The sequence below is a fragment of the Muntiacus reevesi genome, chromosome 3 (genome assembly GCF_963930625.1).
Source record: "Muntiacus reevesi chromosome 3, mMunRee1.1, whole genome shotgun sequence".
Classification (NCBI taxonomy): domain Eukaryota; kingdom Metazoa; phylum Chordata; class Mammalia; order Artiodactyla; family Cervidae; genus Muntiacus; species Muntiacus reevesi.
In genome coordinates this window covers 5045146-5060102 of record NC_089251.1, presented here as the reverse complement: position 1 = coordinate 5060102, position 14957 = coordinate 5045146, and the positions used below count along the sequence as shown (strand labels likewise).

At 56.0% G+C, this 14957-nt stretch overlaps 1 protein-coding gene and 2 non-coding genes across 15 annotated transcripts in view; all 3 read left to right on the top strand.

Moving 5' to 3' along the window:
- PRRC2B (proline rich coiled-coil 2B) overlaps positions 1-14826 on the top strand; it is an 84195-nt gene extending 69369 nt beyond the window's left edge. For 7 of the 13 annotated variants that reach the window (XM_065928216.1, XM_065928221.1, XM_065928218.1 and 4 more), the window contains 9 exons: positions 310-414; positions 569-761; positions 1512-1609; positions 2527-2654; positions 3045-3285; positions 5790-5969; positions 6422-6513; positions 9164-9245; positions 10456-14826. In XM_065928216.1, coding sequence (XP_065784288.1) covers positions 310-414; positions 569-761; positions 1512-1609; positions 2527-2654; positions 3045-3285; positions 5790-5969; positions 6422-6513; positions 9164-9245; positions 10456-10590 — 1254 coding nt within the window. In that variant the 3' untranslated portion in view covers positions 10591-14826. The remainder of the gene's footprint in view (positions 1-309; positions 415-568; positions 762-1511; positions 1610-2526; positions 2655-3044; positions 3286-5789; positions 5970-6421; positions 6514-9163; positions 9246-10455) is intronic. The other 6 variants (XM_065928222.1, XM_065928220.1, XM_065928217.1 and 3 more) reach the window with 3 other exon arrangements.
- On the top strand, positions 1226-1311 carry LOC136165777 (small nucleolar RNA SNORD62). Its single transcript, XR_010662755.1, has one exon. It is a non-coding gene; the product is annotated as a small nucleolar RNA SNORD62 (small nucleolar RNA).
- LOC136165779 (small nucleolar RNA SNORD62) lies at positions 5161-5246 on the top strand. The gene has a single exon (XR_010662757.1). It is a non-coding gene; the product is annotated as a small nucleolar RNA SNORD62 (small nucleolar RNA).
- Positions 14827-14957: the final 131 nt, after the last annotated feature.

The window sequence follows — 14957 nt, the reverse complement described above, 5'->3', positions numbered from 1 at the left end:
GCTAAATAAACAAGTTTCTTTACTCTGCAGTTTTTCAGAAATCCTGTAACCTGCAGGTGGGTGCCAGGCATGGCAGGAAGGGGGTCTAGTGCTGTATTTCTGCCCAAATTTCCAGGGCCTCTTTTTCACGGTTTGGGGGAAGGGGCTAAGACAGGAAATGGGACTTCCACGCCTTGCAGTGGGGCCTGCCTGCTGGCTGCCAGCCGTGCTTCTGTTGCCAAAACATGGCGGCCCTGCTGGAAGGCTGGGTCCGGGCACGAGGGGTGTGGCTCCCCGCCTGCAGGTGTCCCACCGTGTCCTTCCCTCTAGGCCGGGCTGGCCCCCAGCATCCCCATCCTACGGCGGGACCACCACATCCAGAGGGCCATCGGTCTCTCCCACATGTCCTTCCCCACCGCCGACCTCACTCTGAAGGTAACTTGGGGCCCAGCTTGTGAGGGGGCAAGAGCAAGCAGACCCCACCCCAGCACACACCCCCCAACCCCACCCCGGGGCCTAGCTTTGTGCCGCCTTTGTGCTGCCTTCTGGGCAGTAACTTCCATCTCCCCCTACCTCCTTGCTTCCGAAGATGGAGTCTGCACGCAAGGCTTGGGAAAACTCACCCAGCTTGCCAGAGCAGAGCTCGCCAGGAGGCGCCGGCTCAGGCCTGCAGCCCCCATCCTCCGGGGGGGCCTCCAGCGGGGTCAGCTATAGCTCCTTTGGCGGCGTCTCCATGCCCCCCGTGCCCGTGGCCTCAGTCGCACCTTCTGCATCCCTTCCAGGTACCTCTCCCCTGGTCCAGCTCAGAGATCCTTATCCATTCCCTCCAGGGAAATACAGTGTTCATAGCCCTGAGCACCCCCTGCCTTGACCTAAGGAGCATGTTCCTGGCTGGGGGCCACGGGTCCTCTGTGCTCTGGTCTCTGGCACTTGCTGCTCGCCGCTTCCAGCCCTGGGAGGAGACAGGACTCGGTGACCTCAGCAGGGCTCTCTCACCTCCTGGAGAGAGGCCCCAGCAGAGACTCTGTCGCCTGAGCAGCTGTCTGAGCTCCGTGAAATAGCACAGGGTCGCGATGGCTGGGTATGGGGTCACCACACCGATGAGATGAGCTTATACCTGGGAAGGGTTTTGCATCAACTGAGCCTCAGTAAGCAGGAGCCAGTTTTACCCCAGTTGTCACTGTCCTTGTCATGGAATCAGTGCCCAGAGGAGCCTGTGGGGATTCAGGGGGTCCAGCTGCCAGCGTCTCAGTGATGCAATTCCAATAGATCCTTCTGACCCTCCACTGTGGACTCAATAGCAGGGAGATGAAGAGGACCGTGACTGAGAGACCATGGCAGCCTCCTTTATGACCGAACCCTTCCTGGGTGTGTGGGGCGGTGGGTGAGAGGGGAGGCCGGCTGCAGCGGCCCTCCCCCCAGGCTGCACAGGATCCCAGGGCCAGCTCTGCCACGTTCCCTCCCCCACTGCTTCGCGGGACCTGGGACAGCGAGACTTGATCCTGTTCCCCTGCCTTGAATTCTGTTTCCAGGCAGTCACCTGCCACCTCTCTACCTGGATGGCCATGTGTTTGCAAGTCAGCCCCGGCTGGTTCCTCAGACCATACCTCAGCAGCAGAGTTACCAACAGGTGATGCCAGTGAGACAGGTGATCCAGGGATACGGAGGAGGGTGCAGCAAAGGGCGTGATTGGCTGCTTCATGTACCTGTTCACGGCTTGTCTCGTGTTTTGCACCCCTCACGTTACTGCCCCGTACCTGGCATGTTACGGCAGCCAGTCAATGTTTCCTGAGTGAACGCGCGAGAGCCGAGGAGGAGGGATGGAGCTGAGTGCTCTGGACTGCTTAGCTTTCCTTTCTTGACGCTCACCCTCCTGCACCCTAGCTGGGGAATTCACTGAAATGGGATTCTCTTTGGTGATCAGGTATCCTTCTGATGAAGAGAAGAAAGGCCTAGACTCCCAGGCATGGATGCGTTAGAAAGAGGTAGTTGTAGAAGTGAGCAGGTGTCTGTGTTCATGCACAGTGGGTACACTGCTGTGCTGCCAGGGGCTGCGTGTGGGAATCTCCTGAAGCTGGTGTTGGGCCTTCCATGGGGGGTCCTGCACCTGCAGAAACCAGGGTGAAGCGCCGCCCCAGGGGCAGAGGACACGGCCCGTCCTGGTCTTTTCATAGCATATTCTTAAGCATTATGTCGTTTGGTTCTGCAAGGTCTCATAACTGGGTCGTAGCGCACGTATTCCTATGTCCGTGGCGTTTCCCATCCACTGTTGGGTTTCTAAACCCACCTCTGTTGGATGTGGAGCTCGGGCTTGTTCGTCCTGTGCAGGGTCAGTGTAGGGATGGTTGTACTGGTCTGGGGCTGCTGCTAGTTCTCTGTTCTCTCCCGAGAAGGAAGGAAGCGCAGGCAGGCTGTGTTGAGTTCGCTTTGAGGGCGGTGTTGGCTGCCCTGGGGAGAAGGACCGGGTGGGGGTGAGGGGGTGCCGTTGGCGGGCTGGGAGAAGCAGCTTGCAGGGCAGCGTGTTGACCGCCCACCTCCCGTCTGCAGGCTGCCGCTGCCCAGCAGATCCCAATTTCCCTTCACACATCTCTGCAAGCTCAAGCCCAGCTGGGACTGCGGGGCGGGCTGCCCGTCTCCCAGTCTCAGGAGATCTTCAGCTCCTTACAACCCTTCAGGTGAGGCGCCTGGGTGTGGGGGCCTTGGCGGCCGATCCCGTGGCCACTGGTGGCTGTGCATGTGTCTGCGGGGCCTGGGGTCGGGGTTGAGCTGGCCCGTGCGCTCAGCGTGTCTGTCCTGTGCTTTTGGCCTCACAGGTTTTTCTGTGTCTCATACAGCCTGTATGTTTGCTTAATATGGTGATGTTCAAACTGGGGTCCCTAGACCAGCAGCAGCAGCAGCATCTAGGAGCTTGTAAATGCAGGTTCTCAGGTCTCATTCCAGGCCTCTGAGTCAGAAACCCTGGGGCTGAGCCAAGAGCCAGTGTGGGAACGAGTGCTCTGGGGTCTGAGGTGAGTGCAGCCGGTGCAGCCACCTGCCTGACCCAACCGTCCATCTGGCTTTTGCAGGTCTCAGGTGTACATGCACCCCAGCCTGTCACCGCCCAGCACCATGATCCTCTCCGGAGGCACAGCCTTGAAGGCCCCCTACTCGGCGTTCCCAGGCATGCAGCCCCTGGAGATGGTGAAGCCCCAGTCCGGCTCGCCCTACCAGCCCATGAGTGGAAGCCAGACCCTGGTCTATGAGGGCCCGCTCAGCCAGGCGGCCGGGCTCGGCGCCTCCCAGATGTTGGACTCCCAGCTCCCGCAGGTCAGGAATTCAGTCATGCCTGCCTCCAAGCCCCAGATCTCTTTTCTTCGTGACCCTTTTCCCTTGTATCTGCCTCTTGACTCGCCCTGGCTTTCATGTGGCTCGTGGCCGCTGTGATTGGTGTCTGGGCTCAGGCCCGGGCCAGCTCCTCCACCGGCCGTGAACAGCCCCGAGACCTGGATTCTCCTACAGCCTCTCCCCCTACCCAGGCTCAGGGGAGCTGAGTGTCCTCTCTCGTGCTCACTCATGCTTCTAGACCCTCTAACCCTGGTCCCACCACCAACCCCCATGTGCTGCAAGCACCACGTGACAGGACCTCTGGTTCCACGTCCTCCTGGCCCCTGGGCACATTAAACTGTTCTGAGGGTCACTCCCTTTCTTTGGACCCTGGATCAGTCTTGAGCTCCACTTCCATGTGGTTCTCAGCAGGGTGGACGTCTCTGTGGATGACCCTCCCGCAGCTTCCTCACCCCTAGTGCTCCACTCACCAGTCCAGGGTATGGACTGGTCCCTGCCCACAGCTGCACCTCTCCCATCGTCTTGGGCTTAAGGGTCCTACCCAGTCACCACCTTGAACTTTTCACCCCCTCCCTCTAGTGACCAACTACCTCCAAACACCTTTTAACGCTCCCTCCTACTTCCCTTCTCCATGTGAGGTGGGGTGCACCACGGCTTGTAAGATCTTAGTTCTCTGACCAGGGATTGAACCTGTGTAGTCTGCAGTGGAAGCGTGGGGTCCTAACCACTGGACCACCAGGGAACTACCCCCTCCTTGTCGTTTGCACTCCGCTTCCCACCCCCACCTCTGTGCTCACCCATGTTAAACCCTGGCCTGCCTCTGCTCATCTGCCTGTGGATGGATTCAGGCTAAATACAGACCCTCCAAATGGCCCTCCACAGACACAGGGCCCTCCCCACCCGACGCATAGCCCCCTGGATGCACAGTTCCCGATGGCTGGATTCAGACTGAATACAGATCCCTCCAGATAGCCCCCTGCAGTCACACAGAGCCCTCCCTGCCCGACGCACAGCCCCCTGCACACACAGTTCCCGATGGTCTTGGTACCTCGCCTCTTTATTGCCTTCTCCCCCACCTTGATGGTGTCTCCTGTGTCCACAAAGAAATGTGAGTCATAACCAGGAAGAGACCATCTACAGGCTCCCAGCACCATGACTCTGAAGGACGGAAGGGGCCCTGGGGCGAGGGCAGCGGCTGTCCTTACTTACCCGGGTGCTGCGGCAGCACGCAGCAGCGCCTGCCATACTCAGCCATGAGGGTCTTCCACCCTGCGCCTGCATCCCCAGGCAACCCTGTCCTTCCTCTTTCTTCTAAAAAAGGAAACCCTTTAAGGGCATTAGCCCACTCCATATTACTGAACCTGACCTTCATCCTCCTCCTCCTCATCAGTCAGTAGCATCTGACGCAGGGGTCATGCTCGCTGGGCCACGGGGACCCTGCCCCTGGTTCTCCTCCCTCCCTGAGGCCCTCTTTCTCAGTCTCCTTTGCCGTTTCCTCCTCGCCTCCCTGGGCAGTAAGTCACTGTGCCTCCTGGGCTCTGTCTAGACCTGTGCTTCTGAGCCTCATCCCAGCACAGCTCTCCCTGGTTCTGTCTTCAATCCAGACCTGTCTCTTGGACTTGAACTGAGGCCCAGTGGGCTGCCCGCCGTCTCTGCTCACAACTCACAGTATCTCAAACTTAAGGGAAGCAAACTTCATGTGCAGCAGGGTCATCTTTGGGTTCCTATTCCTCCCAAGCCCCTATTGATGCTTAAGCCCATAAGTATTCAGAGTCTGGGCCTTTCTCGTCCTGTTTACCCTGCTCCCACCCTCACTCCCGTCAAGGCTCTGCACGGCTAACATGTGACTGCCACTCATCTCAGTGATGCAATTCCAGTAGATCCTTCTGACCCTCCACTGTGGACTCAACAGCAGGGAGATGAAGAGGAACATGACTGAGAGACGACACGTGGTGGCCCCCGGCCCCCGCTCCTGAGGGTCTCCTGACCCACCTCCTTGCTCTCTCACACCTCGTTCCAGCCTTTAGGAGCATTCCCAGCCTGGCGGTTCCCACCTCGTCCTGTCATAACAGGCTTCAGGAGGATCCAAAGACACTAGGGACCCTAAGCCCCAGACCCTAGTTTTCTGTCACCTTTGGAGGCAAAGCATAAAGGACTCCTGCCTTTTTGTGCCACAAAAGTGGGCACAAAGATACCCTTGCCCTCCAGCTCCCCTCTTTGGGGGACTCACTGGGTCACTACTTAGGAGGAGGTCTCTGGGTCTTGCTGACCTTTCTGTCTTTCCTCTCGACCCCCGCAGCCAGCCTGTGGTTCTTTCTCCCGCTCTCCTGAGAGTGTAAAATTAGGGTGATTTCTCCTGCGGTCTGTCGAGAATCTGTCCTTCTGGGGAAGAGCCTTGCTTCCTCCTCTGGAATGAGAGCCTGAAGCGCGACACAGGCTTGCTCTCAGACATGCATGCTGTCTTCCTGACTGTGCCCTTTGCCCAGCAGCTGACGATGCCCCTGCCTGGCTCCCAGCTGCCTCTGCCCCGGTACGGCTCCGGGCAGCAGCCGCTGCTCCTGCCACAGTCCATCCAGCTGCCCCAGGCGCAGAGCCTCTCGGTCGGGGCCCCCCGCAGGATCCTCGCCCCTGGGTCCCAGCCTTCGGTCCTCAACACCAGCAGAGAGGTGAGGCTCACTCCCATCTTGCTGTGACCCTGGGATGCGAGGTGGGGGAGTCTTGGCTTTGGGGGACCCTCCTGGTAAGTCAGGAGCCGTAGCTGTCATGCAGCATGGAGGCTCTCGGCCTGACCAGACGGCTGACTTCCTGCTCTTTGCTAAGTCCTCTCGGTCCCAAGGCAGGAGCTCCTTGCTCACGTGTCACCAACAGCATGGACAGGCCTGGGTGCGTGGATCAGGAGGGCCTTAGGGGGTTGCTACTGAGGTCCAGGGCCAAAGTCCTCGCCAGCTCCAGGGCTCCACAGAAGGTGGCCTCAGGGTGGTGTGCAGTCCATCCTCCCCATCTCGTGGCACTACCACTCCCACCCCGCAGCCCCAGCTCTGCCCAGGGTGGTGGTGTGGGGGCAGCTGTCCCCAGGACCCTCCTGTGACTCTGTCGCTTCCCTTCCCGGTGTCTGTAGTCCTCTCAGATGGAGATGAAGGGCTTCCACTTTGCCGACAGTAAACAGAATGTTCCTTCAGGAGGCTCTGTGCCGTCGCCGCAGACCTACAGGTAAAGCGCCATCCTGGGACTGGGTGCCCACAGCCGAGCCCTGAAGGTGCAGTCACGGGCCCCAGGAGAGCAGGGCGAAGGCAGGGCGCTGAGGCGGGGTCGCCTTTGTCAGCCCCCTGTCACCAGGAAGCTGCAGTGCGGGGATGCAGGAGACTTGGGGATGGTTCTGCTTTAATCATTATCATAAACTGTTCTGATGCCGGAGAACTTTGTGGAGAGATAGGGAAAGGAAAGGCTGATGTTACAGTAACATCAGGGCCGACCCTGGCTACTGGCAACCTTCTTACCAGATTCTTCATAAAAGACTCACTGGCATGGGGGGTGCACACTCTGGAGCAGGGATTCCTCTCCCAGGGCCACATGTCCCCCATGGGCTTCTGACCCACCAGGGCTTGCTGCTCTGTGCTCGTGGGCGTGAGTGGACCTCCTTTGGATCTGCCTCCACCTCTAGTAAGTGTCCCAGGTCGCTTGCTAGGTTCAGAGGGGGCTTGGTATATGTAAGTCATGGGCTGAGTTATGGCTGACCCTTGAACAATACAGGGGGCAGGGGTGCTCACCTCCCACGTGGTTGAGAAGTCAAGTATAACTTCACAGTCCTTCATATCCATGGTTCCATATTTGAGGATTCAGCCAACTGTGGGTTGTGTAGTACATGTATATTGAAAAATATCTGCGTGTAAGTGGACCCCATACAGTTGTTCAAGGGTCAGCGGTTCTTAGTATGTTAGAAAGTTAGGGAGCGTCCAGTTCTGACAGCGTTTGCACTGACTGGGAAGGCCCCACACTCTGGGGTCTGGCCCAAGGGTTGGCACAGTCGACTCTTGTTAACCGTGGAAGGTTCCTGGAAGTCCCTCCTATGTACCCTTGAGGAACACAGGTGTGCGTGACCTGCAGTGCCTGTGCAAGGTGACCGCGTAGCTGTGGCTAAGCTCACCTCCAACACAGCCAGCCATGTGCCCCTCGACCCAGAGCATGGAGGCCGAGTCGCCCTCCTTCACGTCAGTCCTTCTCCAGCTGCAGTTCCCGAGAAAGGGGTTTTTGTCAATCACCCCGTTTCATTATCTTTCCTGTTCTTGTTTTCACTCTCTTGGCTTGATTTTTTTCTGTTTGTTGTTTTCAAGTATATTTTTCATATAGGCCAAAACTACAGACCTGTAAAAAGTATATATGGGCAGCAGCAGCAGCAAACAATGAGTTTGATTGGGAAGAAAAAAGGAAGCTTCAGGCACAGGTTTTACCCCCGTCTGATTGGAGAGCCTTCCTTGGAGGCCAACCCGGAAGAGGCACGCTCACGTAACAAGAGTCGCCTGCGTCCATTCACTGTCGGCATGGCGGCAGCAGCTTTGTTTTTGGGAGAATGCTTAGAAAAGACAAGCGTAGCTGGTAGCCTTTGTTGGTGTCTTAGTGAGGTTGGGAGAGTGGGAGTGGTTTACAGTGCAATGTTGTCCAAATTTTCTGGAGACAGGGCTTTGGATGCATGCCCTGTCAAAGAAGGGTTCCTTGACCAGATACTTGGGTGGGGGTCGGGGGCGATGTGTGAGCCCAGGAGGGCTTGCTAGGGAGTCAGGGTGCACCTCAGCAGACGGCCTGCATTCCCCTGCCCCTCAGGGGGTCTTGTTGAGCTCTTCTCATGACCTTTGACCACAGAATCCTTTTCCACATGTTATTTAGTCACTAAGTGGTGTCTGACTCTGTGACCCCATGGCCTATAGCCCACCAGGTTCCTCTGTCCATGGGATTTCCTAGGCAAAGATACTGGAGTGGGTTGCTGTTTCCTTCTGCAAGGGATCATCCCTACGTAGGGATCGAGGCCGCATCCCCTGCGTTGGCAGTTGGATTCTTTACCCCTGAGCCACCAGGGAGGCCTTTTTTTCCACACGGCACCTGATTAGTGAACATCCTTGGAGCTAGTTGTCTGTCAGTGGAATACATGTAGAAGGGTGATTTACATTTTTATTACTTTTGGTATTATTCTTTGCTACCCACCACCCTCTACTTCCCAAATGAAGACTGGAAGGATCCTTGGCATAACTCATGTGTCAGGCTTTTGGAGGATGGGGGTGGGGCACGCTGCGTAGCTTGCAGGGTCTTAGTTTCCCAGCCAGGGGTTGAACCTCGGCCCCAGCAGTGTGAGCACCGAGTCCTAACCTCTGGATCACCAGGGTATTCTCTTCTTTTTAAAGTCTGAACTCCTATTGGAGTTTAAGCTCATTTTTATTTATTTCATCAATTATATATACACATATGTATCTGCCGTGGCACTCAGCTTGTGGGATCTTAATTCCATGACCAAGGATTGAACCCAGATCCGCGGCAGTGAAAAGCAGAGTTCTAACCACTGGACCACCAGGGAATCCTTTCATGTGTCAGGTCTTATAGCCCTTTTGTCTGGAGCATCAAGTTGGTCCAGACCCTCCAAACCTGAGAGACGGTTGGTGACAGTCTGTCCCTTGGTCGGCGTCTGCCCATGGTGGGGACCTGGCCGCCGCCCCTCAGGTGCGTCCCTGTGAACTGGGTTGGAGGTGCCGGGGCCCCATGGCGACACCCGCGCCCCTGTGCCCTGCTGTCTGGGTCTGTGTCCTCCGATGGAGGCTTGACTCCGTTTCCATGGTGACGCGTGTGTTCTCACCCCCTCCTTTGGTTTTTTCAGGCCTAGCTCTGCTAGCCCCAGTGGGAAGCCCTCTGGATCAGCAGTTAACATGGGCTCTGTGCAGGGACACTACGTTCAACAGGTAGAAGATGGCTTTCCAGACCCTCCAGCCCCGGATGCTTAGGCCCGTCTCCAAATGCCAAAAGAGGAGGGACTGTTCAGCCCGTTTGCGTGCTCCTCTTAGAAAGAGACATGCCCTGGCGCTTAGAGAGTGGCGCTGGGAGCCCGCGTCCCTCCCGGAGAAGGTGCTTCTCCTTTTGCCGGGCGTCTGGATCCTTCCTTGTCCTGCTGAGAAGGGAGGATGCGGATTCCTCGGAGGAGATGACGCCAGAAGGGGGACTCTCCCTCCGTAACAATTGGGCTGTGAAGGCGCTGGGACCCGGTTAGGCCCAGGGGTCAGCTCTAGAAGCCGGGGGTATGCAGGCGTGTGTGTGCCTGGCGCGTGTGCCTGTGTGTGCTGGCCTAGTAAGTGCTGTGTCTTGTCCTTGTTTTGGCCGGGTGGGGTCCAGACGGATTGACATTCTCCCGTTTATAACGAGAGGACTGGCTCAGCGTCTTTGCCTTCGGCACGATCTCTTCAATCCTCTAAAATGTGACCGAGCTCCAGAGCTCAGATAAGTCAGGTGTGGGATGTTAGCGAGACACCCTTCCTGGCTGGTGGAGGTAGATGCTCTGTTGTTCAGTTCACTTCTTCTAACTCAGTTCCCCAAGGGTCACTCTCTGAGTTGCTAGACCTGAGCTTCTAAAGCTTCCTTGAGAACTCACACCACCGTGTAACGGGCAGAACCAGGCTGTTCACTCGGTGACACCCCTCACTGTGCAGAGCTGCAGCATAAGGGGGCCCTGGCTGTGACTCTGGAGGTCACACTAGGGGCTTGGAGAAAGGCTCCCACAAAATGGGAGTTGGGTGGGTTGAGGATCTGGGAGGCCGAGTTGGACAAGAGGCCCCATGCCCCTGCAGCACGGACGGGGGTGTGTTGATTTGAGAAGGTCCCTGGGGCGGCCTTGGGTGGGCCGCTCCTGCAGAGGCCCCTGGGCGGCACAGATGCTTCCCTGGGACCTGGGCCTCCTGCCTCTCCGAATCACTGCACTCAGCGCCCTGGGAGGGAGCAGAGCCTTCTCAAGCCAGGGTCCTGCCCAGGAGAGGCATTACAGAGTCTGGTCCTTGACTGAAAAATGGGCTTTTTAGGGTAGCTTTCCTCTGACACAGGAGCAGGAAGCAGGTGGGGGGACCATGGGTCCTGGCAGGTATGTTTGCGCAACTTCCTTTGTCTCCGTCCATCTGTCCAAAGGCAAAGCAGCGAGTGGATGAAAAGCCCGGCCTGGGAGCCGTGAAGCTGCAGGAGCCGCCTTCAGCTGCTTCCCCGCTGAAGCGAACGGGAGCGATCAAGCCCCGGGCGGTCAAGGTGGAGGAGAGCAAGGCCTGAGGGGCTGGGCCCGGCCTGCCCGGAAGGATTCTGCCCTTGGCCTCGCTGCTGCCCGTCGCTGGGGAGTCTCGCCGAGGGATCCCCCATCCACTCACCTGGCCCGGACTTCGAGGTCTCCCTTCTCTTCTCTATTCCCGAAAGCTCCGTTGTCCAACCGGCTTGCACCCGTGGATCTCTGGCATTGACCTGCTTGCTTAAATACGAAACGAACAAGCAAACGACTCCATTCCCATCTCCTTTCCACCATGACTGTGGAGTGACCGAGTGTGGAGTGACTGAGCGTCATGCCGTGCAGACTAACCCCACCCTTCCCCGCTTCCTCCCCACCCTACCTCCCGTCCCCGGGGCACCGTGGTCTGGCAGCAGGGCCGTTTTAGTTTGAGGCTTTTTGTTTTAAAAAGCAGCTACAGGTTTTTACAAAAGAGAAAGGAAAAGAAAACAAAAACACAAGCTTTGTATAGCTGGACTTTTATCTGTCCTTTGCCACCCTCTCCCTGACCTTCTGTCGCAGTAGTTTCCTGTCACCTCCCCTGTTCAATGTGGTAGGTCACTGCGGTACCGGTAGGGGTGATGCTTGGGAGCACGCCTCTCATGCTCTCTCTCTCTGCTGGTTACTTGCAGAAAGAAGTGGTTTCAGACACTGCTCCTGAGCTAGAGAAACGGTGACTTGCGGGGGTGGGGAGTGGGCAGGTGAACTGGCATTTCAATGGCTTCCAGCCTCTGGGCTGATGACCACAGAGAGCTTATGGTCAGTCCATTGACGTTGATGATGTTTTTAGCCTAAGAATGACACAGAACTTCTATCTCAGACTCTCCCTAAAGCTGGTGGGGACACTGCTGGGAACGTGAGGTGAATCATGGAAATAAAAGGCAATGGTGTGTTTCCGTCTTGACCAGGGCAGTGCAAGCTGACAGCACCACCACCACCCCCCACCCCCCCATCAGTGCCGGCTGCACCCACAGGGCCTGATGTTTTCTCATGCTCCCTCTTCTCCTAGCTGCCTTGTCTCTCTGGGTCCTCCTATCCATCACCTCTCCTGCAGCTCGGCACTGGAAACCCTGCTGTCCTCTTTGGCGACAGGTGCCTGGACCATTGTCACTAGAGATGACGGGTATGGTTGGGTCTGTCGCTGCGGCCCGAGCTCTGGGAGGAGGCAGGAGGGCTTGCTTCTCTCCCTTTCTCCCCTCCCAGCTACAGGCCCAGGCTGTGGGGCCAGAGAGGCCTGAGCGGGGCAGTGGGGTCTCCAGTCTTTCCAGAGGTCAGAGCAGGGCCCAAGGGGATGTGGGCGACTGCAGGGCTGGCAATGCTGCCAAAACAGCCTGCCTAGCCTTTTAACGTGTGCAGAGCTATTGCTGTCCAAATGTGGGGGCATTTATGCTAAGTCTCTGTTTGCTTTTAAAATAAGTACTAGAAGGAAATCATTCCTAAACTCCAAGGAAAGGTGAGGGGAAATGTGAAGTTTTGCCTATGCTCTTGAGAGAACTAAGCTGCCATCAACCTGCTGTTGCTGGCAGGTCTGGGGGAGACGGCACGGCCCACAGAGTCCACCTGCAGTGTCGCCCCAGGTGGTGACGGCTACTCGGGCTGGGACTTTAGGCTCTGGCTAGTGTGGAACACGGAAAGAAGGGCCTTAGGAGCCGCTGTAATCACTAGTTGGTCTTCGCTGCTTTAAGGAAGCGTGGGAACAACAGCCTCTGGCAAAAGGTGCAGGGTTTCAACGTTTAATCAGTGGTGTCCAGGACTCCCCTCCTTGCCCCCACCCCCAGACCCTACTTCTCAGTGGCGTGTGTCTTTGCTCTTTCTTCTCTTGCATCCCCTGGATCTTTGCTCTGAAGCCCTTCCTTGCAGGGCTGCCACTGGACAGAGCTCTCTGTGTGCTCACCTGTCCTGTCCCCGTCTCCCCCCGCCCCGCCCGCGCCCCCCCGCCCCCCGTGAGCGCCTGGCTGCTGTCCCCACTGACGGGGCTCCCTTTCCCTCCAGTGGCCCCTTCAGGGCCTCACCCTCAGACAGAAGCGTGGCCAGGCCCTCACACCTGATTCCAGTGCATATTATCAAAAGGAAAAAAGGCTTTCTCGTTTTGAAATTCAGCAGGACAGGCCTGGATGCTGTTACAAACTCTTTTAAGATGTGTCCCTTCAGGTGAACCTGCCCTCAGAGTGACAGTACTTCCTGTTTGAGGAAAAAAAAGTGAAAGGGTCACCTGTTCTCCCTTTACCTACCCCTGTATTCCCCCCACCCCCAATAAAAACAGAAAACACTAGAATTTATTTATATGTATTGATGTCGTAGGTCTAGGTGGAAAAAAGTAAATGTTTCACTGCTCTATTTATATATAATGTCTGAATTATTCTGTGCAGGAAAGGCCAGGAAAATTGCATGTGAAGTTCAGTGCGTTTACCACCTTCGTGTGCCCAAACTGCAGTCTCTTTCCGGATAAGACAGATTTTACAATGAACTCTGGAGGCAGAGGGTGGGCCCTGGACCCACCCAGCACCCCATCCCTTCCTTGGTCTGATGAAATGCAGTAATTACTGCAGAGATGTCTTGGGGGGCAATCTCTCTCCTTTCATGTGGTTTTGGAGCCAATCTCCAGGTAATAGGACTTGGGGTCATATCTTGCCTTCATATCCCCATCCTCAGAGTGCAAATCCACACAGAGGCCTCTGCCAGAAAGCCTTGGGTCAACCAGCGGGAGGGAACACATAAAGACTAGCACTCAACAATTTTCTGCTCCTGGGCAGGGGCAGGGGTCAGAGCCCTCTCACTTTGCCTTCAGCTACTCAGCTTACCCTTCTTTGCCATGCTGGCTGCTCCACCCTGGCCGTTGACGAGGTATCCTGTTCCTCGGCAGCCAGTGACCCTGTAGTTACTGTGTGGCGTCCAGCATCAATTCCTCTGGGGGGTAAAACCCAAGAGCGTGAGCTCATGTGCCCATGAGGCCTCGTCCACCCCCTGAAGGCTTCTTTGCCAGCTGTATTTGGTCTGGTTTTCGTTTCCTGTTTTGAATTAATGTTACTGTTTTCAAACTTGAATTCCTACACTTTGGGCTCCAGGTTCCTTCAGGGAGAAAACTAAAGAATGACTGTTACCCAGAAAAATCGGTCGGTCCGGTTCCAAAGCCATGGTCATTGCAGCAACTTCTGGGGACACTGGGGTATCTTGTTACATACTGACATCAGTTCTCTCCAGCTCTGCCCTCACCCTCCTGTCTTGTAGATCTGCCTTCTGGATGGTTGATGAGGTTTGTCAAGGGCTGTGGAGGCTCAGAGTGTGCACTCACAGGCATGGTCTCACTCAGAACTAGCCCGCTGAGGCAGCGTGGGGTCAGCAGCTGAAGCCCCCTCCCTCCTGTGTGGTTCCCCTCCGCTGAGTAGCTGCATGTTACCTCTCAAATCTGTATTTGTCCCATTTTTCTTCTTGCAGAGCTAGCCTGGGTTAGAAGGTCTGTTGAGAATGGCCTTTGAGCACCAAGGACGCTAGGGTACTTGAACTTAGTACTATTCTGTGATGACTGGGAAATGCAGACTTCAGAAAGCTGGCTCTTCCAGTTTGAAAAGTGAACCAGACCTAAAACATCACCAGAACAGGAGCGGCTCAGTGTTGGAGTCGGACACTCGTCCAGCCATGCCCTCCACCGGGACCATCAGTGCATATCTAGCCAGTGATCTTCCAGGCGTATCCAACCTGCAGTTCACTATTTCTCCACCCCAGTTAGGTGACCTCCAAGAGGGAGCAGTGTCCCCGAGGCCCTGCCTTCAGCATGTTACAAAGCCTCAGAGCGGAACTTTCTGTTGAGGCTCTCTGTGGACGACCTCCTTCCGTTCTGAAAAGGGGGTCCTGCACACCAAGCTTTCGACCTCATGCCTTGCATAGTAAAAAGCGTTCGGGTTTTTTGTTGAGAGGGTTGTGGTTTTTGTTTTTTTTTTAATCTTATTTTGGCCTTTCCTCTCTTTGTCTTTTCATGTAGACCAGATATTTGAAAGGGCAGACGATGGCTAAAAGGTGTAACGTGCAGCTTGTTTCTACGTTGTTTGGGGGAGCTTTTACCTTAGATGGGAAAATGGAACCCTGGATTCACCAGGCCATGGTGGCACCCTCCTCCTCCACCCTTCCCTCTGGTTCAGTACCTGTTGTTTCTCCTTTCAAATATGTGATTGTACTAGCTCTTTCCATATGAAAGAATTCTCCTTATTTAAATAAAAAAAAAGTTTAAAAAAAGACCCACTGAAACCAAACATGCTTTGTTAGGCTGTGTGTTCCTCGACCATGTCATTTGAGTAGAAATGGAAGAGTTCCGTTTGTGTAGAAATTAAGAGACTGGGCAACGTGAGGGTGAGGAGGGGCTGAAGCCTGGGGTTATTAAGGT